This window comes from Myxine glutinosa, chromosome 1 (assembly GCF_964187855.1).
Source record: "Myxine glutinosa chromosome 1, kmMyxGlut1.1, whole genome shotgun sequence".
Classification (NCBI taxonomy): Eukaryota; Metazoa; Chordata; class Myxini; order Myxiniformes; family Myxinidae; genus Myxine; species Myxine glutinosa.
The window spans coordinates 124,739,580-124,767,327 of record NC_136261.1 but is presented as its reverse complement, the minus strand read 5'-3'; the positions used below and the strand labels follow the sequence as shown (position 1 = coordinate 124,767,327).

At 43.5% G+C, this 27,748-nt stretch overlaps 2 protein-coding genes across 3 annotated transcripts in view; both read right to left on the bottom strand.

The window, feature by feature from the left end:
- LOC137428074 (protein mono-ADP-ribosyltransferase PARP12) overlaps nucleotides 1-27,748 on the bottom strand; it is a 1,016,466-nt gene that overhangs the window by 833,830 nt on the left and 154,888 nt on the right. The gene's annotated exons all lie outside the window — the stretch shown is intronic.
- The window catches only part of LOC137428058 (olfactomedin-like protein 3A), a 122,786-nt gene that overhangs the window by 43,888 nt on the left and 51,150 nt on the right, over nucleotides 1-27,748 (bottom strand). The window contains exon 2 of one of the 2 annotated variants that reach the window (XM_068117999.2): nucleotides 20,652-20,789. In XM_068117999.2, coding sequence (XP_067974100.2) covers nucleotides 20,652-20,789 — 138 coding nt within the window. Of the gene's footprint in view, nucleotides 1-20,651; nucleotides 20,841-27,748 lie in introns of both variants that reach the window. The other variant, XM_078776818.1, reaches the window with a different exon arrangement.

The following is a 27,748-nucleotide window of genomic DNA, read 5'->3' as shown; positions in this document are numbered from 1 at the left end:
TATTCTATGTCAGTTAAGGCCTCGTCTCCATTAATTATGACTCTTCGTTGCACCAGAATGTGATTATATGGCATCAGTAGTGAGTTTAGGACCTTTCCCATACCTCCTCCCATCTTCTTCCCCAAACAACAACAATAACAACAACTACAACAACAATTACAACAACAACAGAGGAGATGGCGGCGGAGCGGGGGAGGATGCGTCCTCACACCGGCTCGATTAGCTCCAGACCATGCGCTCCACGGGGTTACCCCGAAGGGGCTGGCTGTCAGCTCCTCGTCAAGGGCGGAGCCTGGTAAACCCCCCGCACGCACCCAATGAGAAGCAACGTGCCGATTCCACGAGGCGGAGCTAACGAGCCGAGGGCGTGTCACTCCCCGCCGGATATACGCAGCCGCTTGCCGGACGTGACGTCAGATGCGCCCCCAGCTTGAGACGACAAGACGCCACCTCGAGCGCTGAGAGACCTCCTGCATCTGTTGGGCCGCGCCATCCTGTCCCTGAGCACAAGGTGCACCTTGTGCTGGCCATCGAATACCCGCTTTCCTAGCCATCAATCCCCGTGTGAGTCAGTTTTTGTCCTGTTTCTCTGTGGTCTGTCGGGAATAATATAAGGTTGTGTCTAAGTGCCCACCTTCCTATGTTTCCCTCTTGTCCCTGTAATCTAACCTTCCGCCTTAATATAACCTCCTCCGGAGGTCTTGAGAACTGAACCCCTGGTGTCGTATTGTGTCATTATAACCCAGCCGGGTGTCTTCTTTTTCCTTCATTGGTCTAGCATAGCGCGATTAGTCAACCCCGGGTGCAATCGGGGTAACTTGTACGGATACGGCGGCCATCCCGCTCGGCCCACCATACCATCAAAGTCGTATCTGTAACAATATTTTGTTTTAATCTCAGCAAACGCATGACTCTGTATAAACATGCTTTGGATTACTCATGTACACAAACCCATAAAATATATGGGTTTGTTTGGCTAAGCATACACTCTCCTCATTGTGAGTTACATTTCTGTTTTCTCGGAGCCCAGAGAAACATTTGGTCCAAATGATAAGGACGGGCTGACTCCCCCGAATGATAACGGTGGGAGGGACTCTCGCCAGTCGCTTCGTTCTCTCGGAGATTTTCTGATAAATCGTATTCGTATATAAGTAAATGAGAATCAATGCGTTGTCAGGAAGGCTTGACGTGGCATGAGACTGGCTCTTGCTATAGATGTCTTGGCCTCCTCCGGATCTGTATAAGTTGGTTCTTTAATAAAGCTGCGCCATTCCAGGCTATTGTGGACTTCTTTGGCAAACGAAGAGCTGATTCTTCACAGATGGTACCAGGAGTGGGGTGTCAACAGACGCGGAGGACGGGAAACGGAGCCCGAGGGACAGGAGGAAGGCTGACCTGAGGCCGGCGCCGGCACGTTGATTTGATTAAAGGTGGGAGTTGTTTTATATCAGAGGGCTATTATTCCAAATTCGTACCTTCCTCCCTCGCGCGGGTTCAGTCTCCTTGTCTTCCCCGCTGTCTGCACTCGAACAGAAATTGTAAGTAGAGGCTCATTTAGGCCTCAGAATGGCGTAGCTTTGTTAAAGCCAGGATAAATAAGTAAGGATAAACCAGGAAGGACTTAACAGTAAGCTTAAAGTTACAGTTAGCACCAGGAGGGGAAAATGAGGTCGGACAGCCATATAGGTTGAAACCAGGTGGCCAAGATTTTTCCAGGAAGGAACAGCCCAGAGACAAGATGGGGTATGCCATTGCATGCCAGGGAACGAAGGGCTGTGGCTAACTTAGGTAGAACTTAAGAGGGCCATAGGAACATGGCCAGTAAAAGGATTTGCGCAGGATATCGGTGAAGATATCGGTGAAGATAACGTTCGGTAAGGGTAACGTTATAACTTAACAAGGGAGAGGGGAAAATGAGGTCGGACAGCCATATAGGCTGAAACCAGGTGGCCAAGATTTTTCCAGGAAGGAACAGCCCAGAGACAAGATGGGGTATGCCATTGCATGCCAGGGAACGAAGGGCTGTGGCTAAACTTAGATAGAAAGCCATAGGAACATAGACGGCCAAAGGGACATGGCCAGGAAGGGTGAAATGCGTAGGTACCAGGTAGGTTTGACAAGAAGGTAGTGACAACTACGAGGTCAAGCCAGGAAGCTCTAGACTAAGTTCTAGACAAGAGGTCCAGATAAAGCAGGCCAGGATCTGGTGGACAAGAGAAAATAAATAAGCTCACAGGAAATGGGCCAGGTGGCCACAGGGTGAGAAGGACAGGTTAGGTTTTGAAATATTGAAAATTGAAGCAGGAGCTGCATTGTAGGAATTTGAAGCTTCAGAGCCAAAGGAAGCAAGTTCAGGAAGCAAAGTTCAGGACAAAACAATTAAGGAGGTAGTTAAGCAAGCAAATCAGCGGCTAATGCCGCTCGTCCATAATCCGGACCAAGACCCCGCGAAAGGGGAGGTAGCCACCATGCCCCCACCCCCCCAAGACCTGAGCTCAGTCCCAGGGCTCTAGGCAACACCCCAACACCCCGCCCTGCCTTCCCCTTTTTTTCACCTCAACCAACCCCCGTCCAAACCCGTCCCAAAAATCCTTTTCCTTGAATGAGAGACGTAACATGAATGAGCAAAGATTGTTTGGGAGTGGCTGGAGAAAGGCATGATTTGGGTCGATCTGAGTTTCGCGCGAAGAATGGGAGACTCACTCGTATATGAATGAGGAATGAATGTATATTGGGATGTTAATTGACGTGTGTGTCTGGCCAATGTGTTTGTCTGTGTGTCATGTGCAAAGCAGAGGGTTTCGGTGTGAAACTTTGTAAGCGATCTGCTCGACTTGGGGGAAATTCAGGCCGGGAATGTCCATTTTAACGTCTATCCGAGAGAACAGGCGAGGTCCTGAACTGAGTCCGGATTTTCATCTGTTTGGGAGTTGTTTGGGAAGCGAATTGATATAAATCGGGTCAGGAAAGCACCCGGAGTGCCCTTGTCGATCTACTGTTGATATGAAGCGGTTTCTTGGAGATGGTTGCAGAATTCGAATCAAAATGTGTGTTTTACTTGAATTGAAGAGTTCATTCAATGGCAGATATTGTGGATTGTATGTGTGGGATGTATCGCTGAGGCAGCTCACCTTTGAAATTGGTGTCATATAGTGCATTTTGGGGTCGGGTGCGATGAGGTTGCTCAGAGTGCCGGCGATAACTCGCCCACTCTCAGAGGAAGTGTGTGCCCAAATGCATTGTGGGTCATTTCGACTTTGCTGGATGTCGGACGTTCACATGTCAGTATCTTGTCAGAATCTTCTTCTTCATGTCATGTCCTTCATCCTTCATCTTCTTGTCAGAATTAGACATGAGTCATGAGCCATGTCGGAATAGTGGCCGGCTGCGACATATATGCCAGGCAATGTCACAGGACGAATACGTTATTTAAGATGGATTTATAAGATGGATAGATGGATGGATTTATTTAAGATGGCTAAAATAAACGATTTCAAGACAGAGTAATTAATTTCCGGAGTCAAGTTCCAACAGGAAGTCTTGTTCATACAGTAAGGTACAGTGCGGAGTGGCGGCTGGAAGATGCATCGATGCATTTGTGTTGATCGATGCGGACACAGATTTAGTATGCTGGTAAGGTTGTTATTAAAACACATATGGGTCTGAGGGCAGATAATGTGGGACAAGCTGCCTCACGGGCGCTGCAGGGAGAGTATTTGGAAATTCAATAATTTGAGCAGAAATGTCACGTTTTCAACAGAACGCTGATCCGAGGAAGGAGGACGGTCGAGGTTTCAACTGTCGGTATGTGGTGTGGCTTGTGCCAAGGTGTGGACGCGAGGAGGTGCGTTGATGAAGCGTTGTGCGAACGAGGAAGGATGTGCGATGGGCATTGTGAAGCACGCCTCGTACGGAAGTTCCTGGACGGATTGTGACGGTTGTTGGATTCGTAGGAGCTAGCATTTTGCGATGTAGAGCCTCAATAAGGGTCATTTGTCTGTCTGGATGTGGTTCTTGCAGGGAATGACGCCGGACTTGTATTATTTGCGGAAAAATAAAGCGCTGGTTACCCCAATTCGAAGTTTGACCTTTTAAAGTTTAGTTGACCTTTGTTCGAGATATGCAAGGGAAAGGTCAGAGGTAATTCACTAACCTTGGAAGAACGGCAGGCGGAGTCAGTCTACAGGGTGTTGCTTTAACGACAGGATATATAGGACTTAAATCTGGAGAATATCGGGACATATATTGTGGGTAAAACCAAAATCATGTACGTAATTAATGGACAGAGAATATCGAGTTTTTGTTGTTGAAAGGCCATAAAACACCAACCCCATGAGGAACGAAATAAATGGAGAGATGTTGGGATCTCATGATGGTTGGGATTGAAGAACAACCTACTGGGATTTCAAACCTGTGTTTGGGTCTGGGGCAACTGGGTGATGGGCAACAGTGTATGAGTGAGTAATTATGATCTGTTTAAGTGTAAGAGGCGGTGGAGAAGAAAGGGGTGATGAAAAGTTATTTGTTTTAGTGTGAAGTAGGTTGGTTGCTTATTTGTCACAGTAAGATGAGAGTTGTGTTTTTAAGCTTGGTCTTTAAATGAATTGTTGCTTGGAATGTGTTGATTGGAAAAGTGATTTCTGATCGCTGATCCGATCTGGTTTTGAATTGTTGATTTAATTTTGAATTGATTGGAGGTAATAAGGATTTGTGTTGATTTCCTGATTTGAGTTGATCTGGAAACAAAGACAGATGGGATTAATGTGTATATCAGGAACAATTTGGAAAAGAAATATGGATATATGACATTACTAAAATATAACCAAGCAATTGAGAGTTCTTGGGTTAATGGGATATAAATAAATGCATCTACAAGTTGATGGTTTATAAAAATTTAGTTCTGGATGATACTTAAACGATGAACAATGTTGGCAATATACAAAGAATGTGACTTGTTTTTTGGGGGGCAAAGTTATGAGTGGTTGTGGGCAAACGAAGATTAATTTAGATTTATCATAGTTAAGTTCGAGGAAGTTGATTTGAAGCCAGAATTTTATTTGGATGCCAGAAAGGAGAAAGGAGATGCTGAAAGCCAGAAAGGAGATGCTGTTGTCTACTCTGAATGACAGGTGGCGGTATCCAGGGCGCTGAGGAGTTTGTTCACGTTGTAAAGTTTGTTTATTTAGTTTGTTTATTGTAGAAAAGAGTGCTTTTGGGATTCCGGAGCCAGAGTGGATAATTTGAGGGTAGTAGGTGGAGTAGAGGACATCTTTGCAGTGCTGTAGGTGGTCCTTGTGGGGCTTGGGAGTGAACTGATTTGGGTTTAATAGGCACAAGCTGGTCTAAACAGGGTGAGGAGGATGGCGTGATAGATGATGTCAAAAGAGGCGTTGAGGTGAGGAGGATGAAAATGTTGAGGTTGCCGGCATCAGAGGAGAGAAAAGGTCGCTGGTGATTTTGAGGAGAGCAGTTTCAGTACTGTGGCTGGAGCAGAATCCGGATTGGGATGTTTCATACAGGTTATTGGCAGAGTGGTGATATTTGAGTTGAGTGGCCACAGCACGTTCCAAAACTTTTGACAGAAAGGGTAGATTGGAGATGGGTCTGAAGCTATTTAGGGTGTCAGGGTTTAGTCCAGGGTTTTTCCAAAATGGGGGTGAAGTTTCACGAGTTTTTGGGGAAATCGGTATGTGAAGCTGGATTAAGTTGGAACTGCTTGATGAGCCATGGAGATGGATTGGGTTTTGTTGTTGGTTGTCTGGGAGTTCGGTTGTTGCATTTCCAAAGGTTTCTGTGTGGTGGACACACTGGTTGGCTGTCGTCTTGTGTGACGTGGATGGAGATGTATGTGGCTGTGTGTGGCTGCCTGGAGGGGAAGGCGGCTACAGTGGTTGATATTGGTTGTGGGTTGTCCGGGGTGCTTCGATTTGCATAAGGGGTGAAGATTGGGATATTACATTATTTTGAGTAAGTATTGGCATGAGTAATTACAGAAGTAATTATGAGTTATTATGAGTAATTAGTGGTATGAGTATTAGTTATGAGTTCCAGGTGTTGAGCTAGTTATGCTAGTTATCCAGCTAGTTATGAGTAAGTGATTATTTTAGTAAAATTACATGTTTCGCTGTGTTGTTGATCTGGGGACAAGCTAGTTTGATGGGTACCCTGGGGTCTTCAGCGTGTCTATGTGTTTGTCTGGCTGTTACACTAGACTCTGGGATGTGTTTTCATGAGACGAATTTCAGAATTGATGACAATTCAGTGAGTATGGTGGACAACGTGAAGTGGCTGGTGTGAAGGAAGGGGTTGGGAAAGATGGACCCCCTTCACGAATACCCAGTAGGGTAGCTTAATTTCAGACATAACAGTGAGAATCTATTGTGAGCGAATCACAGTGGGTGAGGAAAACATTGTGTGTGACCAGACACCAGAACTGACCAGAATTGAAATTGGAAGTAGACCAGGTTATTTCTATTATTTGTTTATTCGTGAAAATAAATAAATAATAGGGGGAGGTTCATGGAGGTTAATGGTGGTTTGTTTGTATTAATCGAGGTTAATGGTGGTTTGTTTGTGTTAATTCTAGTTGAAACTCTCGCTGAAGTAATTTTCGTTTATTTTTATTTTTTGATTCGATTTGAGAGTTGAGATGATTGATTTTTTATTAATTTTATAATTTTATTTTTATTGATGTTGGAAACAGGTAATGGGATGCTGAGAGAAGGATTGAATTTAATTTGAATTGGACTGGATTAAATGGGATTGAATTTAAAAAAATTGAATATTGGATAAAATTGGATCCACTTGAAAAAAGTGGATTAGGAAATTGGAGACCTGTAGACCAGGCGCTCCCAGGAGACTTGTGGACCAGGTGTTCCACCAGAGGAAAAAGACCAGGTGTTCGTGGAGCACTTCACCTGCAAGAACGCCTTGGAACCAAGGTGGAAGGGACCAGTCCAGGTGTTGCTGACTACACCAACGGCAGTCTTTTGCGAGGGCAAGACTTCGTGGATCCACGCCACGCACTGTAAGTTGGCCATACAAGCACCAGACACCACACCCCCAGAACACAGTAAGGATGGGCCTAATCATAGGTACAATACTATTGATAGCGACAGCAGCTAGGGGAAACTCCGATTCCAATAGATGCGAAAACGAAACCCGACACCTCACCGTAACATGGGGACAAAGAGTATCACTACCATGTTTCGAACAGAAAGCCCTGCACACAAATTGGGTGAACATAAATTGGCTAGCACTGTCGGCAGGGCCTGGACGCGTTGGCATGGTACTACAAAAGCAACGAGAGTTCCGGGAAGACGGGCAAGCTAGCATTAAGACCTTGGCCCAACCAGGATACCAATGGGGAACCCCTGATTTTAAGCTACAAACACGCACGCGCCTAGAGAAAGGCATGACCATGCAGGTCCGGTGCAGCGTCTGGACCCCTGGCGCGGCCGGTGGCGAAAAGAACTACATACCATGCAACGAATACATACTCACGCCGCAACCCCAGGATAAGGCCCCAAAGAGGGGGGAAAACACATATTGGAAAGTGGCCAGGGAGGTGGCAACAATTCAAAATAGGACACACTGCTGGTCGTGCATGCGCTTTCCCCAAGCAGGCACCACAGGAATACACATGATAGTGCTACCTCTGTCCCTCAATGACCTCTGCTCACAACCTATCGATTCCCCATGTTTAGTCACCACGCTGGAAAGAGAAGGGGTTGACAACGGCAAGAGTTGCAATCGACAATTTAATTATCGCCCGCCAATGATTGCCCATGTGGCCGAGAGGCCTGCCCCCGTCTGGGTCAAACCACAGAAAGGGAGGGTCTGCCTCCAGGGTTCCGGCCACTTGCGTATGGGAGAATCAGAATGCGCCTACACTCTCCCCGGGAAGCTGGGACAAGGGAGCTCGGGGATTATAGTACTGCAAGATAAACACAACCACAACATAACGGCTATAACATTCTCTAGGGGGGTTAGTAGGATTAATGGGGTGGTAAAGGGACTCCAGTGCTTATCCACCCACCTGGTCCCACCCCATGGGACAATGTTTATATGCGGCGACAAGGCTTACCCCTATTTACCAAATAATTGGGGGGGCACATGTTATCTGGGTTCAGTTCTTCCTGACGTTGAGATACTGGATGAGCTAGACCCAAAGTCCTTGGACAGGCGTTATAAGAGGTCAGTCATGAACGAAGATGGAACCACTAAACTACACGGGAGTCTATGGGAAAAGGTGTTTGGTTTCTTCTTCCCAGGAGCGGGCACAGTCATGGATAGTTTCCGGATAGATAAATTGGCTTTGGCCCTAGAAAAGGTGGCAAACGACACCGCTACGGCTCATGACATACTATTGGACACGGTAATTCACATGCGTACAATGGTGATGCAGAATCGGGTGGCTTTGGACATGCTCTTGGCAGAGAAAGGAGGGGTATGCGGAATTATAGAGGGAAAATGTTGCACTTACATACCCGATCCATCTGAAGGAGTGTCAGCCGCAATAGTGAGACTAAGGGAAACTAGCCACGCCCTGACGATCGATCGGATCGCGCGCGAAAATTCTTATACATTTAGCTGGCTCACTGACTGGTTCCAGGGATGGACGGGCACCATAGTGAAGTGGTTATTGACCGCACTGGCTGTGATAATCGGGGTAGTAATTTGGGGGGCACTAATGAAATCTCTAGTCCTCCTCTGTATGAGAAAGTATTTTACAGGATGGAAAGTGAAGAAGCCGCCGACAACAACTATGGCTCTGACCACAGAGGCCGTCGACCTGAACGGGTCCTTCAACAAGGCAGTTGCGACCAGCGCTCCAGAAAATTGTATTGAATTTTGTGACGACTGTGATACTTGTGTGGATCCCATGTGGGAACTGGCTGCTGCCTGTAACGGTGTATGTGATGACTGTGATACTTGTGCTATAAACCCCTTGCGTGTACTGGCTAACGCTGCTTATGTATTACAAGCTGACAGCTGCACGCCCCCTTTAAACCCAACTATGGATCTGATTGCGACGCTGGGTCTGGCGGTCGAGGGACCCGACGTGGATATCCTAGACCCGCAAGCCGACCAGGCGCCCATGGGAGACTTTGACATAAAGGAAGTCCCTCTCTTTTCTTCAAATGTTTCGGATCTCTTTGATCCAAATGTTTCGGATCTCTTTGATCCACATGTTGCGGATCTCTTTGCTTCAAGTGATTCGGATTCGGATTTTTACGCTCTGTACCCTGACCAGGAAATTGAGACACAAGATACTGACGACATTTTGTATTCCCCAGAACAGCAACACGTGAGGGACCTCATGGGCATGACCGTTGATTAACTTCGAAGATCTGCAAGGACTGCGTCTGCAAAGGGTGGGGGGAGCCAGTTCCGCAGGGGAAGTGATGCACCCTCTGGCGGAGCAGAACCTCATCTGGACCAGACGTCTTCGTTGTGGATCCGAAACGTTAATGAACTTTCATGTTCTGAGCCCTCAGGCTCCGAGCACGCACCACACGACACGTTCGCCAAATGCACGGGCGAGGCGCTTTGGGCGCACGATATGCCCTTGGGAGATACCCGCATTACACAATTATTTTTTCAATACCCGCATTACACAATTATTTTTCAATAAAGCCCAATGTGGCACGTTGTCTCTTAAGATACTTTGTCTCGACGAGACAAGAGGAAGGAATGTCAAGTAGTAGATTTGTTATTGCCTAAAGTTCAGTTATACACCATGGGTGCTAATGTGTTATGATTTATATGATGTCTAAAAATGCTATTTTCATAAAGTAAATAAAGGGTTTTTGCTTCGTTTTAGTTTTGGATGAGGAAAGGCTTAAAATGAGGTCATGCTGAACAAATTGTATACGTGTGCTTTTTTCGAGGCTGGTCGTAAAACCACGCCCACAGGCGCGTGATTTTTTGTAACGCGAGTAGAATGTTTAGAGTGCAGACATAAACCTATCGTTAACTATATATATTTTGTTTTAATCTCAGCAAACGCATGACTCTGTATAAACATGCTTTGGATTACTCATGTACACAAACCCATAAAATATATGGGTTTGTTTGGCTAAGCATACACTCTCCTCATTGTGAGTTACATTTCTGTTTTCTCGGAGCCCAGAGAAACATTTGGTCCAAATGATAAGGACGGGCTGACTCCCCCGAATGATAACGGTGGGAGGGACTCTCGCCAGTCGCTTCGTTCTCTCGGAGATTTTCTGATAAATCGTATTCGTATATAAGTAAATGAGAATCAATGCGTTGTCAGGAAGGCTTGACGTGGCATGAGACTGGCTCTTGCTATAGATGTCTTGGCCTCCTCCGGATCTGTATAAGTTGGTTCTTTAATAAAGCTGCGCCATTCCAGGCTATTGTGGACTTCTTTGGCAAACGAAGAGCTGATTCTTCACATATATATATATATATATATATATATATATATATATATATATACATACATACATATATATATTCCCTAGCATACATGCAATACCTGGAGGGGGTAATGGGACTTATGATGCACCCTGCCTGTATACTATGTGCTTTTGCAAATTAATTTTTAAAATCCATTCAGTTTCGGAAAGTTGTTTGCTGTGCCCATATCCCTCTCCTCCATGTTATTCTTAGCTCTAAAACGTATTTATCAGAATGGATAAGCAATCCTATTGTGAAACAAACATCTAATCGAGAAAAAAAACACAAATGTCTTGAATTTAATGAAGTGCGTTTGTCAACATATGTTGTGAACTGTAATTCTAAAGATAATTTCTGAATGCATCACATATGTACAAATGGAAACAGATTTAGGGCTTTGTAAACTCATTTCGTTGAAGTCAACAATCGAGATACCTAAACCAAACAGCACGATAAAACTTAAAGGACTGTAAGTATTCTTAATTTGCAGAATATAGTAAAAACAACCCAGAAACACAGGCGTTATACTTGGAGTTGGCTATTTTACAGCCACAGTTCCACCCCACCCCCTCCTCCCCAAAGCCCCCCTTAATTGCCAATTGAGATCACCAGCAAGTTGCCTGTGCTCGCACGGGATTCTAAATGGGGTAGGGATGGGGGAACCAAAAATGCAAATGGCGTCTTCTGTCATCGAGCCGGCAAGTTGGGAGCAACAATTCACATTTATTGCCAAATCTTATGCAATTTCAATGCCCTAATGGTGGCTTGGTGCTCCATTTGAAACTGTTTGTTTGTGGCTTTTTGATGCCTCGGGTCCGTAATAAAAAAAATTGGATTGGTGTCAATGCCAGTGACCAATTGCAAATGAATCGTAGGATACAACAACAACAACAACAACAACAACAATAATAATAATAATAATAATAATAATAATAATAATAATTTAAAAAAAGAGTTCCCTTGCAAGGAACTTCAATGCAGGAGTAGGTCATTATGCCGATCAAGCCTGCGCTGTGATTGGCAACCTTTGGTTGTTTGCTCGTGCTCTATCCTTTCTAAATGCTGAGTGACAAGCAAGTCTTTGGTATGACTTGTCCGGCTTCAAACCGCCAACCTCCCAGTCTCTAACCATTACACCACAATGTACGCTCCAACCATTACACCACATTGTCTGATATATGGTTTGTTGTTTTATCCTGAGAGTTTGTTATGTCATGTATTTCATAGAGCATGAGATTATTTTTTTTGTGGGTGAAATATTTAGTCCGGCAGATATGTGAAGAATTGTGGTAGAATTGTGCCTTTGATGATACAAGCATGAAACTTGGCACACAGTTAGGGCATACCCTTACAGTGAAATTTGGATGTAGGGGCATTCCAGATTTCTCCTTGGCCCAAAATGGCGGCCATTTTACAAAATGGCGGCTAAGAAGGACATATTTACCTATTATTTCAGACTTGTCATTTGTGCTGCTATTGAAACACAATGTAATGAGCATATTATAAATTGTCATGTACATGCTATGCAATACCTTCATACTGGGTTCAAAATTGGAATCTACGGTGGCCTATAAGGGGCAGAACAAATGGTTTACCATTGCAATAGACAGGACTGGTCTAGCGGTTTAATTATTTAACTTTGCATGACTATCTGATTTCTCCTGGGTGTAATTTTGGTTCAATACCTTTATATGAACAACTTTGATGTAGCTTTATGAACTTTCCTATCATAGACTAGGTGACTATAAGGAACAATGCAAGGCTAGTGAAAAGTTACGAAAGCGAATTACTATATTTATGATAATAATGTATGTATTTCTTTTTCAGATGATAACTCGACTGCACTGCACCTTCGCTCATTGACTGTAGTAGCTACCTAGATTTGGTTCCCAATTTGTATATTGATTGGATGGTGGTGGTGGATAATGCTTAATTGACAATGGCCAACAAAAATTTCAAGCTATTAGACCCCCAAAGCCCTAGTACATCTGGAACAAACATGCCTTATCTGACAGATTGGGAGAAGTGTGTGTTATGTCAGGAGGTCACCGATGAGGCCCTTGCCTGTCCAGCTGATTCCAAGCGAACCACAGGGTCCGGATACCAAACTCTTGCAGATTATCTCCTCACCTTCAGCCAGATGGGCTGCCTGCCAAAATCTCTAGAACTGTCCCGCCTGGACGATGGTGAAGGTATCCAGTCAACCTTCCAGAGCCACAAGGCTAAGTGGCATGATTCATGCAGACTGAAATACAACAAAACTGAACTGCATCGGGCACAAAAAAGAGAAACGTCTAGTGAAGAAACCGCAAGTGTCTCAAGAAAGTACACCCGTCACAGAGTACATGTAGACCACACACAGCCACAGCCTGAAAAGTGTTTCTTTTGTGACAAACCAGCGGGTACTAATTCTCTGCGAAAAGCTTCCACCTTCGACCTCGATAAACATGTCAGGACAGCTGCCCTGAAACTAGGAGATCAGGCACTTCTTGCTAAACTGAGTGCAGGTGACCTTATAGCACAAGATGCACAGTACCACGTGAAGTGTCTGGTGTCACTTTATAACAAAGCAAGGGCCACAAGCACAACACTGAATGAACAAGATGATATCAATCACGGTATAGCACTTGGAGAGCTAGTGTCCTACATCGATGATGCCCGCACAGATGCTCTTGTGACACCAGTGTTCAAGCTGGTAGACCTAGCAAGACTATACACCACCAGGCTGGAACAGCTTGGAACAGTCTTGACCAGGTGTGTCCACTCCACCAAACTCAAAGATCGAATCATGACATATTTTCCAGACCTAGAGGAGCACATGTCCGGTCGAGATATTCTGCTTGCTTTCAACCAGGATGTTGGCTCAGCCCTTCAGAAGGCATGTGATCACGACACTGACAGTGATGGAGTTTGTCTTGCTAGAGCCGCAAATATAGTTCGTAGAGACATGTTAAAAATGAACTCAACATTTAGTGGTTCATTTGAAGCCCACTGCCAAGAACATTCGGTACCTAATTCGCTTGTATCACTAGTTTCTATGATCTTGAATGGTCCTAACATCCAAGAGCAGTCAAGCCACTCGTCGGTATCAACACCTACTCTCACAATCTCACAACTCCTTATGTTCAACAGTTACTCACGCCGCAGAGAGAGTAGCAGTACTACCACGTCCACGAGGCACAGTCACAATCGGGAGACTCCCCTGCCTGTGTACCTGGGCACCCTTATCCACACAAAGACTCGAAAAAGAGACCTGGTTGATACTATGTTCAACCTGGGTCTCTCGATCTCCTATGACAGGGTGCTTAGCATCTCCACGGACTTGGGGAACAGAATCTGCCGTTTCTTCCAAAATGAGGGTACAGTTTGCCCCCCTGAGCTAAAAAGTGACCTCTTCACAACTGGGGCAGTGGATAACATTGATCATAACCCCAGTTCAACAAGTGCCCACGACTCCTTCCATGGCACTGGCATTTCACTTTTCCAGCACCCAAATAGCGATAGCCGTGGAGTTCAACGGGTAAACCCAGATGACACATCAACAACAGATGCACACCTGCCACAGTCATACACCATCGTACCTCCTGTTGTTCTGGGTAAATGTGACCCACCTGTACCCAAGCTAGCGGGTCCCAACAAAAGCAACTGCCAACTCATCCCTGAAGCAATGCAGATTGAGTACAGGTAACTGATTATTGTGTTTGAACTGTGGACAGTTATATGTGTACCTAAATAACCAAGACTTGTTAACTTGTGTGGACTTGTTTGTTCTTAATTGTGTTCATTATCTTGCATTTTGACAGGTGGCTGGAGCAGATGGAGAAGACAGTGCTATCTGACACACCACTTAAGGGAGACGAGACAGTATCATGGGCTGGATACCATGCCAGCAAGCAGTCTATTCCAGGAGAACCAGAGTGTAGTGTGGCCTTAACTTCATTGCTGCCTCTCTTCTATGACCAGGCAAAATCTGTGGCAATGATTCGTCACTCCATGGATGTCATCAAGAAAGCAATCGATATTCTGAATCCAGGTCAGATCCCTGTAATCACACTTGATCAGCCACTGTACACACTTGCCAAACAGATCCAATGGAGATGGCCAGAAACACACGGAGAAGATCACTTCGTCATGGTCTTTGGTGGACTCCATATTGAGATGGCAGCATGGAAAACCCTCGGTGACCTTCTGGATAGCAGTGGGTGGACAGGCGTTCTGATGCTTGCAGGGGTTGCTACAAGTGGTACTGCTGATTCCTTCCTGAAAGTGACCCATGTGACACGCACACGACGAGCACACCAAGTCACAGCCAGTACTCTCTATCTTCTCCTGAAGGAAGCCTACAGCCAGTACACCAGTGGACTAGATGAGGGACAGGATACGATACCACTAGATGACTGGTGCGGTGAACAAGCCAATGCAAGTCCACAGTTTCAGTTCTGGTTCCTAATTATGCAGCTAGAATTGGCAGTCCTGATCTATGTGAGATCCGTCCGTGAAGGAAACTTCCAACTGTACACTGATGCTCTGACCAAGCTTGTACCATGGTTCTTCGCCTTGGGACATACAAACTATGCCAGGTGGATCCCAGTTCACTTGCGCGACATGGTGACACTTGCAACAAAGCATCCAACTGTATACGCACAGTTTCTGGCAGGAAACTTCACCATGAAGAAGACTACACGTGCATTCTCTGCCATAGCCTTAGACCAGGCACACGAGCAAAATAATGCATTGGTGAAAGGTGATGGAGGGGCTGTAGGTCTTACGGAGAATGCTGCAGCTTTGCGCCGATGGATGGTGTCTGGTCCAGAGATGGCCAAACTGATCTATAAGTTCGAGGCCACAACAGAAAAAAGAATTAGGAAAACTGAACTAAAACACCATGAACAGACAAAGCACACGCAGGTAGCCTTTGCTCGAGATGTGAGAGCACTCACCCGTGTCATAGGAGAGATGGGGAACCCATTCTGTGACGACAGCAAAGATCTCTTGGTGCTAGACAGCAGAGACCTGGCAGACCCAGCAGTCATCAACACCCTTTACCAGATCGAGAAGCTGGGAAAAGAACAGTATGACACATATGTGAACGAGAGGCTTGTACATCAGACAAAGCCTATCACTGACCCAATAAAAAGAAACAATCTCCCTCTCTTCAGCCGGCCCCCAGTCAGAGAGAAGTCAAGAACAGAGTTGAAGGTGGTATCTCTGAAGAATGACTGCGTTCTGTTCTCCAGGCTGTTTATTGCATCCCAGACACGGAATGGAGATCTTGATGAATTCTTTGCACATGAAAACCAAGCTTGTCCCCCTGCATTGTCACAAATGGGCAAAATCCGGCTTGGAACCAAGTCTGATCTGGTTGGGTGCTTAGAAGATCTGATCACCTCACGGGAAAATGATGATGTAAGCCCCCCTGTTGAAGTCATGATCCTGGATGGAGCAGCCATCGTGAACATGCTGGCACCTCGTAATGCGAAGACCTTCTCTGAGTATGCATCACTAGTATTCTTGCCATACATCACATCTCAGATACAAAATAAGAGCAGGGTTGATATTATCTGGGATGAATATTTCCCAGACAGTTTGAAAGCCGACACCAGGAAGACGAGGGGTAAAGGCACCAGGAGACGAGTTGAGCCATCTAGTTCCATCCCTCGAAACTGGCAGGCCTTCCTTCGCATAGACGAGAACAAGGTGGAGTTGTTTGACTTTCTAGCAACGAGGATAGCAAACATTGAGACTGACAAGCAAATCGTCACCACAAACCACAAAGAAGTTTTTTGTACACAGCCACGAGATGTTACTGGTCTTTCCCCGTGTAGTCACGAGGAGGCAGATACAAGGATACTACTCCATGTCCAAGATGCAGTCAGACAGGGCTATACCAAGGTGTCAATCCGCACAGTGGACACAGATGTTTTGATCCTTGCAGTGGCAGCAACTGGATATCTTGACATCGATGAACTCTGGGTTGCTTTTGGCACAGGGAAGAATTTCAGGCACTTGGCAGCTCACGAGATGGCTGTGGCACTGGGACCAAACAAGTGCCGAGGGTTGCCATTCTTCCACGCCTTCACTGGGTGTGACACCGTGTCCTGCTTCGGCGGAAGGGGGAAGAAAACAGCATGGGAAACATGGAAAGCCTATGATGAGGTCACCTCAGCTTTCTGCGCACTGGCTGCCACACCAACCATTTCAACTGCAAATGACAACATGGATCCACTGGAGCGTTTTGTTGTTCTGCTCTACGATCGAACAAGCAGCCAGGAACATGTTAACGATGCCCGCAAGCATCTCTTCACCCAGACTGGTAGATCAATAGAGGCTATCCCACCAACGCAAGAAGCCCTCAGACAACACATCAAGAGAGCTGCCTACCAAGCCGGCTTTTGTTGGGGCCAGATGATGATTTGCGCACCTGAGCTCCCATCGCCAAGTGAATGGGGTTGGAAACAGAGTAATAACGGCTGGGGGATATATTGGACAACCCTCACAGAGGCAACTGAGGCATGCCGACAATTGATTAGATGTGGATGCAAGAAGGGTTGCAGGAAACAGTGCAAGTGTGTTAAGGCCGCACTCCAGTGCTCAGCTCTGTGTCACTGTGCAGGGGAGTGCACACGATAGTATACAGGAGGAATAACACACCTGTTACATATACACAAACATGTGGAAGACTGTTTTGTAGACTGTTTTATAGTGAAAGTCACTTCCACAGCGTTAATGTGGCATTTTCACTTCATTTCCATTGTGTTTCTGGAGTTTGCTCAAAATAGCTCAAAAAGTAATTATTTTTGTAAAGAATAAGGACCAAATAAATGTTATGTGAGTTTGTTGACATTTAATTATGATCTTACAACCTGTTTACGTGAAAAAAACATCATAGGTGTGCTTGAGCAATAAGTAAATCTAGTTTTATAGACATCGGTACTGTGTATCTTATTATCCGTAAACGGCCATTTTTAAAATGGCCGCCATTTTGTCCCTAGGAAAAGATTTGAATGCCCCTATATCCAAAAATCTTCCTAGTAGTATGCTCTATCAGTGTTCAAAATTTCATGCTTGTATCACCAAAAGCACAATTTTTTCACATATCTGCTGGGCTAATTTGACTACAATGGATGAGGCATGTAATATCTCCTGATAATCTACAATGTCGCCTTTTCTGGCGAATTTGCATTTTTTTATTCCATACATTTATTTTGATGCATATTAATATTCATATTAATGTAATTTTATAAAATTATAATTACCTCTGCCATCGAAGGTGGATGGCAGTTATGTTTTCACCCCTGTCTGTATGTTTGTTTGTGAACAAGATATCTCAAAAAGTTGTGGATGGATTCGTACGACATTTGGCAGAGAGGTAGTGTATGTGACAAGAACGAAATGCTTAGATTTTGTTGAAGAGCCGGATTCGGATCCGGCTAGTAGAATTTTAAAAGTGATTCTTCACCATTGGGAGATAGGGCCAAAAACGATACATAGCAGGATATGTCAAAGTTGTGGACGGATTTGGACCAAATTTGGTGGAGAGGTTGTGTGTGTGACAAGGAAGAATTGGTTCAATTTTGGTGAAGATCCGGATCTGGCTAGAATAAATTTTTAAGTGATTCTTCACCATTGAGTGATTGGGCTAAAACCAATACATAGCACGATATCAAAACGTTATGGACGGATTTGGATGAAACTTGGTGGTCACATTCGGTATGTGACAAGAACAAGCCGATTCGATTTTGGTTCAGGTCCGAATCCAGATCCGGCCTATCAGTGGGATACAAAATCTACACTGTTCAGCCTGGCAAAGGTATGCACTCTACCGAGTGCCATTGTAATTTATATACAGTGCATTCAGAAAGTATTCAGACCCCTTTACTTTTTTCACATTTTGTTATGTTGCAGCCTTATGCTGAAATCGTTTAAATTCATTTTTTCCCTCATCAATCTACACTCAATACCCCATAATGACAAAGAGAAAACAGGATTTTAGAACGTTTTGCAAATTTATTAAAAAGAAAAAACTGAAATATCACTTTTACAAAAGTATTCATACCCTTTGCTATGACACTTGAAATTTAGCTCAGGTGCCTCCCATTTCTCTTGATCATCTTTGACATGTTTCTACACCTTGATTGGAGTCCACCTGTGGTAAATTCAATTGATTGGACATGATTTGGAATGGCACACACCTGTCTATATAAGGTCTCACAGCTGATAATGCATATCAGAGCAAAAACCAAGCCATGAGGTCGAAGGAACTGCCTGCAGAGCTCAGAGACAGGATTGTGGCGAGGTACAGATCTGGGGAAGCCTACAAAAAAATCTCTGCTGCATTGAAGGTTCTCAAGAGCACAGTGGCCTCCATAATTCTTAAATGGAAGAAGTTTGGAACAACCAGGACTCTTCCTAGAGCTGGCCGCCCGGCCAAACTGAGCAATCGGGGGAGAAGGGCCTTGGTAAGAGATGTGACCAAGAACCCGATGGTCACTCTGGCTGAGCTCCAGAGATCCTGTGTGGAGATGGGAGAAACTTCCAGAAGGACAACCATCACTGCAACACTCCACCGATCTGTGTGTTATGGCAGAGTGGCCAGACGTCAGCCTCTCCTCAGTGAAAGACACATGAAAGCCCACAGAATCTTGTTTCTCACAGTCTGAGAGTCCTTTAGGTGCTTTTTTGCAAACTCCAAGTGGGCTTTCATGTGTCTTTCACTGAGGAGAGGCTGCCGTCTGGCCACTCTGCCAAAAAGCCCAGATCGGTGGAGTGTTGCAGTGATGTTGTCCTTCTGGAAGTTTCTCCCATCTCCACACAGGATCTCTGGAGCTCAGCCAGAGTGACCATCGGGTTCTTTGTCACCTCTATTACCAAGGCCCTTCTCCCCTGATTGCTCAGTTTGGCCGGGCGGCCAGCTCTAGGAAGAGTCCTGGTTGTTCCAAACTTCTTCCATTTAAGAACTATGGAGGCCGCTGTGCTCTTGGGAACCCTCAATGCAGCAGAATTTTTTTTCTAGGCTTCCCCAAATCTGTGCCTCGACACAATCCTGTCTCTGAGCTTTCCAGGCAGTTCCTTCGACCTAATGGCTTGGTTTTTGCTCTGATATGCATTGCCAGCTGTGAGACCTTATATGGACAGGTGTGTGCCTTTCCAAATCATGTCCAATCAATTGAATTTACCACAGGTGGACTCCAATCAAGGTGTAGAAACATCTCAAAGATGATCAAGAGAAATGGGAGGCACCTGAGCTAAATTTCAAGTGTCACAGCAAAGGGTCTGAATACTTATGTAAATGTGATATTTCAGTTTTTTCTTTTTAATAAATTTTGCAAAACTTTCTAAAATCCTGTTTTCTCTTTGTCATTATGGGGTATTGAGTGTAGATTGATGAGGGAAAAAATGAATTTAAACGATTTCAGCATAAGGCTGCAACATAACAAAATGTGAAAAAAGTGAAGGGGTCTGAATACTTTCTGAATGCACTGTACACACACACACACACACACATATATATATATATATATATATATATATATATATATATATATATATATATATATGTATATATATATATATATGTATATATATATATATATATATATATATATATATATATATATATATATATATATATATATATATATATATATATATATATATATATATACTGTATATATATATATATATATATATATATATATATATATATATATATATATATATATATATATATATATATATATATATACGTAAATGTAATGAAACACCTTTATTATTTTAAACTTGACAAATATCAGTCTTTAGACTGCCTTTTCCAGTGTTTCCAGTCCCCTATAAACCAAAATGATGATGATGATGATGATGATGATGATGATCCTTCATGGAATTGAATCAGACCAAAGCTACAGTCTGGTGGAATACATGTAGCAAATAGTACAACCTGGAAAACACACCTTTTCAGAGTGTATATTAAGCTGACTGTCTCATCTGCAAACAAGATGTAAATGGTTGCATGTTACCAAATTTCCAAGCAACTTACCTGATTGTAACCCTTTTTGTCCTGCAACTGTTGTGTTAACTCTTTGAGCCCAATTCCTGAGCTTCTAATTACATATTGCAATAGATTCATCTGAAATAAAATGCTTGCAGCAGAAAACATTTTAACTTGAAAAAATAACAGGTTAACTGTCAAAATATAAGGGCCCAAATCTGGAAGCTAAACCCACCTGCATGGCTTCAGTCCATTCAGATAGGCTCTCCCGGGTGTTCGTCTGCACATCAAATCTGTTGAACACGTCGGATTCAAAGTCACGGAATCGCTGCGTCACAGATTCCAAGTCCTCAGAGACGGTGCGCAGCTGCTCCTGCATAGTTACACGAAACAAATGGCAGAATATGGTGTCAGAGAGATTGTGCTGATCTCAGACAGAGAAATATGCTTTTGGTTAAAAGCTGATATCAGGAAGAAAATAATTTCTATGCAATCCAAAAATGAAATGTAAAAATCTCCACAGAGTATTAAAAGATAGACTCCCACTTTAAGTGCATGACCTCATTCTTCGGAGTGTTCATTTTGGAAAATGAGGCTAAACTAAAATGATTGTAATGACCAACAAAAAATGACTCATCATCCACCAACAGGCTCACATTTAGATGCCCCCCTTCTCTTTCTGGGTATGCAAAACCTTAGGAAGGGGCACTTCCATTTACAGGCTTCATAGGACAATGATGCGTGTAACTGGAGGTGATGGAAAATCCCGTGAAAGGTCGTCATTGACTAAACTTCGGCTTCAATACCAATACACTGGGAACCAACTCAATGAAACATGTATCGTCCAAGGCCCAAGGACAAAACGATCTAAAACTTTATTCATGTGACAATGTACGGAAAGCTTTCCCCTGGTTAAAACTGACTATAGTCATTGGAAGAACTCCCTTCTTAACAAAATTAATTTCTTGCTGAACTAGACACATGCATTCAGACTTCATGTGATCTTGATCAGCATAGGTCTGGTCTGGCTGCATTATAGCTGCCTTAATCTCACAAAAATGCTTGGCCAACACCTTGGATAGTATTTTCCAGTTCAGACCTAACAAGGTGATCGGCTAGGTGCCAGTTGAACAAGTCTTCCCTATCACTCCCCTTGTGCAAAAGGATGTGCATCCGGTGATGCATCGATTCTGGAAACTCCAGAGAGGCCTCGAACTCCTGCAATGCCTGAAGAAAATCTCCAAAAATATACCAGATCTGCCAATAAAACTCCATTAGAAGGTCAGCCTCTGAAGTTTTATTGGTTACTAAATCTGTACATTTGGAGGATCATCCATCCAGGTTCAACAGCTCTCCCCAAAGCTCCTACTGCACAGTTCTCAGAAAATGACCCAATTGACCCATACAGCTATCTGGCCCAGGTCAATGGCCCGTCTCACAAAGAGCGTGTGGTGGTAATCCGCCGTTGCCTTCAATAAAGAGTTCTGATGAAAAAAACATCTTCCTTAACTGGCCAAATGGTATTTCTTGCGAGCATACTCTTGGAAAAAAAAGCCGATGCATTTTTCACCTTCCTCCAAAACCTCTACTCTGCTGTGAAAGATGATGATTCTTACCTTGTCCTCGAGAAGATGGAAGATTCTATTTTTGGCCTGGCAAATATTATAGGACGTATCAATCCCATTGTCAAGCAATGTTTACTAGTGCTGGATATGGCCAGGAAAGGGCACCTCCCTTCTACACTTTCTGGCAGATCTCCAACACCCAGCTGCATAGAAGAAACCTGCAGTCCTACATTTTCCCATCTTCCCACCAAGCAATGGAACAGGAAGAGTTACCTAATATAATTCAGCAATGCCTACACATTTGAACATAGGTCTGTGTTAACCCTGAGGGACAAATAATTGAAATAACCATAATTTGGAAGTTCTGAAGTCATATGATTTGGAAGCAAATAGCAGTACTCATTCCTATTTGGATGGCTACAAATTAAACCAATCCAATTGACATTATGACACCCTCCTCCCTCCCGCCCCCCCCCCCTCCGCATGCACCTACTTCCCATAATATGGAGTTCCTAATCTCATTAAGTGCACAGCGGACTGGCCAAGGGAAAAAGGGCCACTCTTCCCTCTCCCCAACAATAACCAGGGTCTGAGAATTATGGAGGAGCACCAACTGGTGGTGGGGGACCAACTTTACCTCTAAAACCTGAAGATTGCATACATTGGCCACATTCAAGGTGTTTGAAGAGACAACCGCCCCGTGTAAGGCTAAACATCTCAGAAAAACTTTTGCCTAAACTAAGAACTTCAATCTCTTGGCTCGGAATGAGGAAATTCAGACTATAACTTTTGGTAAAATTATCTCCAGACCAAGATCACTCTCCATACTGTCAATCTGCATTCAGGCAATGATGCTCCCCATGCAGCATTTGCAATTCTGCAAGAAGCCAATATCTAAATTTGAATTTTGCAACTATTCAAACACAGCATTTCACTTGAGCCTGCAGTCCTCTTGCATCAAGCAATGTTAAGCTTAGTGAAATGAGTACGAGTATGACCACCAAACACAAACCTGTGGAGACGTGTGAGTAGATACAGGTTAAGACTTCATGGGCTTCTCCCTTTTTGACTGCAAATGCTGGGTCACCAGGATAATTTCCTTTGTGGTTTCTCCAAGACAGGTGGATTTAAACTTCGACATCCAGGTTCTATCAATTTATCGTACTCTTCCCCAGAAAAATCAAATTGTCTTCTTCTGGGATCAAAAACCTATTCATCACACTGTCTTGGGGATAATATGGCCAGATCTTCAGGCAAAAGAGTGTATTTTAACCCCCATTGCTTCTGCCACCCACAGAGGGCATATATTTTCTTGGGATTAGAAAGGTGAAGCAGTGGAAGAGGTTTCACTCCCTTCGTCCTTTCGGGATCCACCCCTAAGGCTGCCTAGTACTACCCTCAGCTGTTTCTGCTCCTGCACCTAAGTAAATTTACCCTTCCTCTCAAATAGACCACCAGACACAAATGACTTTATGGACACATTCCTTTTGGGGTCCTTTTCCCATGTGGGGCCTTTGCCAAGTGAGCCTTCTCCTTCTTTTGTGTGCTTTTAACAGTTATGCATTCAGATAATTCATGTTTTCCTTTCACTGGCAGAATAGCCTGGACGTATGTCCATCATTCATCATTCATCTACCTGCAACCAGTATCCACAGGCTGCATATAAAATTAATGAATGCATGCCCTCCTCAACTGGCACTGAAGCTTCCAATCACTCTCATCCTCAATGGAAGACTGCAGTGCCATTGGTGATGCAAGGTACTAGCTTGCACTTGAGGTCCTTCATCCATGGAGATCAGCTCTGAAATTCCAACCAGCCTTGCAACTTATGAATCCACATCCAGGGATCACAAACAGAAGCTAAAGGGCCTGCTCCTATTTCCCCCAAATCCTCCTACAGGCTTCAGACTGCCGCATTTTAATGGCATAGCTTTGCAGGCAGGAACAGAATGCATGTTCCTGCGGCAAAGAAGTTCCGCTGTACGTAGGAAGTGCATTGTTCCCTCCCATGTCAGAGATGACCACAATGAGCGTGCGGTACTTCAATGTGCACCCAGTGATAAATTGGCCCAGCTGACAGCATCCACAACATCATTTTGGCTGCACAACGTTATATCCATGCCCCTGGTCTATTCCAATCATAATCCCCTTTGCTGCAGCATGATGCGGCTTTGCCAAGCCTCGGTCAAAATACACAAACCATTCAAAACAAGCAGGAATGGCTTCTCACCAAATGGAATGGCACCAAATGTCAGCATAGCAAGCTATCTACACTTTCACATAAGAGCAGCTGATGCCTCCATTGCATAAAAGGTATACAACATGACCTTTAGCTGGGTTTAAAAAGGAGCATCGACTCCACACTAACTTAGAGACACAACAAAATCATGGTTCAGGGAGATAAAGCAGAAGTCAAAAGTTCTAAACCCCAGAACTGCCAATAACACATGGCCAAGTACACCATTCACAGGGAGCGAGGACTCCTATAGAAAATGAAACCGAATGCAATTATGGTAGAGTGTAGCTACACTCATAAGACTTATAAGAAATAGATGGTGTGGGGCCATGGGGGTAGGGGTCAAATGACTTCTCATGACCAACAAGGCCAGGAGATCAACCAAAAAAAACTGAACTACAATTACAACCCCCACCCCTCACCAAATTACAAAGAGAAAAGACCCCAGAAAAAATGACCATCCTTTCCTGACTACTCTCTGAAGTGTGAACAATGTCAACCAGACCAAAGAGGAAAGATGGTACTTTATGCAAACACAACATACAAAACATCATAATAACATCATATATTCATTTAATGACCTTTTCCCCTATTTAGGGTGTTAGTTGATTGATGGCATATCTTCATTTGGTCCTTTCATTACTTGCAAAATCGAAGATTTTTCAAGTATATTGGTCGGTTGCGTTTGTGGTTCTGTCTGTTTGTCACCGGCCTACAGGTCACAATTCTAAACCGATCGTCACGAAACTTCACCAAGTTGTATAGGTCGTCCCAATAAAGAAACCTATTGATTTAGAGGTCAAAGGTCATCTTGAGGTCAAATTCCTAAAATCGCCATTTTAAATCCGATTGACTTGAAAATTGAACAGCATTTGTGTATTGTCACTAAATTGGGAAATAACTATTTTTGAGGTCAAAAGATCAAAGGTCAACTCAAGGTCAACTTCCAAAATCATCACTTTTCATCTGAAAAAACGTCAATTTTTGTCCGATTGACTTGAAAATTGAACAGCATTTGCATATTGCCGCACTGAATTGGGAAACCAACTATTTTTGAGGTCAAAAGGTCAAAGGTCATCTCAAGGTCAAACTTCTAAAATCATTTTTCATCTGAAAAATTGTCACTTTTCAACCTGTGACAATTTCAACCAATTGTCACAATCAAGATCATAAATTATAATCTTCATGAAATGGACAATTTTCTGTATCAATGGAAACCTTTTTGGCGGGGGGGGGGGGGGGGGGGGGTGGGGTTTGCAAGTATCGTGCTCTGCATGACGTCTTCTTGTTTCTTTGTTTGTCACCGGCCTACAGGTCACAATTTTCAACTGATCTTCATGAAACTTCACCAAATGGTAGAGTTGGTCAAAGCAAGAAGCCTATTGTTTTTGGGGTCAAAAGGTCCAAAGGTCAACAAAGGCCAAAGGTCACCAACTTTGCTAAATTTCTAAAATCCTCAATTTTCATCCGATTGACCTGAAATTTGAAGAGGACTTACATATCTGGTCACTGAATTCAACCACCAAGTATTTTTGAGGTCAACATTGGCCAAAAGGTCAACATAGACCAAATTTCAAAAATCCTCAATTTTCATCCAATTGACTTGAAATTTGAAGAGAACATGCATATCTGGTCACTGAATTCAAACACCAAGTATTTTTGAGGTCAACATCGACCAAAAGGTCAACATAGGCCACATTTCTAAAATCCTCAATTTTCATCCAATTGACTTGAAATTTGAAGAGGACTTGCATATCTGGTCACTGAATTCAACCGCCAAGTATTTTTGAGGTCAACATAGACCAAAAGGAGAAAATAGGCCGAATTTCTAAAATCCTCAATTTTCATCCAATTGACTTGAAATTTGAAGAGGATTTGCATATCTGGTCACTGAATTCAACCACCAAGTATTTTTGAGGTCAACATAGGCCAAAAGGTCAACATAGGCCAAAATTCTAAAATCTTCAATTTTCATCCAATTGACTTGAAATTTGAACAGGACTTGCATATCTGGTCACTGAATTCAACCACCAAGTATTTTTGAGGTCAACATAGGCCAACAGGTCAACATAGGCCAAATTTCTAAAATCCTTAATTTTCATCCAATCGACTTGAAATTTGAAGAGGACTTGCATATCTGGTACCTGAATTCAACCACCATGTATTTATGAGGTCAACATAGGCCAAAATTCTAAAATCCTCCATTTTCATCGAATTGACTTGAAATTTGAAGAGGACTTGCATATCTGGTCACTGAATTCAACCACAGATTATATTTTAGGTGAACACAGGCCAAAAGGTCAACATAGGCCAAAAGGTCAACATAGGCCAAATTTCTAAAATCCTCAATTTTCATCCAATTGACTTGAAATTTGAAGAGGACTTGCACATCTGGTCACTGAATTCAACCACCAAGTATCCTTGAGGTCAACATAGGCCAAAAGGTCAACTTAGGCCAATATTCTAAAATCCTCAATTTTCATCCGATTGACTTGAAATTTGAAGAGGCCTTGCATATCTAGTCACTGAATTCAACCACCAAGTATTCTTGAGGTCAACATAGGTCAAAAGGTCAACTTAGGCCAATATTCTAAAATCCTCAATTTTCATCCAATTGACTTGAAATTTGAAGAGGACTTGCATATCTGGTCACTTGAATTCAACCACAGATTATATTTTAGGTGAACACAGGCCAAAAGGTCAACATAGGCCAAAAGGTCAACATAGGCCAAATTTCTAAAATCCTCAATTTTCATCCAATTGACTTGAAATTTGAAGAGGACTTGCATATCTCGTCACTGAATTCAACCACCAAGTATTTTTTAGGTCAACATAGGGCAAAAGGTCAACATAGGCCAAGTTTCAAAAATCCTCAATTTTCATCTGATTGAATTGAAAATTGAACAGCATTTGCACATTGAGTCACTAAATAGGGAAACGAACTATTTTTGAGGTCAAAAGGTCAAAGGTCAACTCAAGGTCAACCTTCCAAAATCATCATTTTTAAACTGAAAAATCGTCACTTTTCTTCCTATTGACCCGAGCTTTGAACAAGATTGTCAATTTTAATCTTGATGAAATGGACAATTTGCTGTATGAGTGGGATTTTTTTTCTTGGGGGGGGGGGGGGGTGGGGGCGGATTTTGCAAGTATCGTGCTCCGCATGACGTCTTCTTGTTTGCATCTTCTATCTTCAGATCTTTTTACGTCCTTGTTCACATATCACTGCCAGCCTTATTTGGCCTGTGTCTTGGTCTTTTTTTCCGTTTCCCTCAAAACTTAATATTGTCCTGTCACCCAGCGATTAAGACCACTGGGAGATGAATGACCGATCGTTTTTACTCCTGAGGCAGCAGCCAGAAAATTGGCGGTACTTTTTGGCACATATGGGACGGAAGGCAGCAAGGTGCTTACATGAACAGAAGCCACATGGTTTTATTCCCAAACCCACGAACAAAGAAACACGACAAATAAAATGCAAAAATAATGAATTTAATGAAAGTAAATGTAATGCGAAATAAAGGTTGAGGT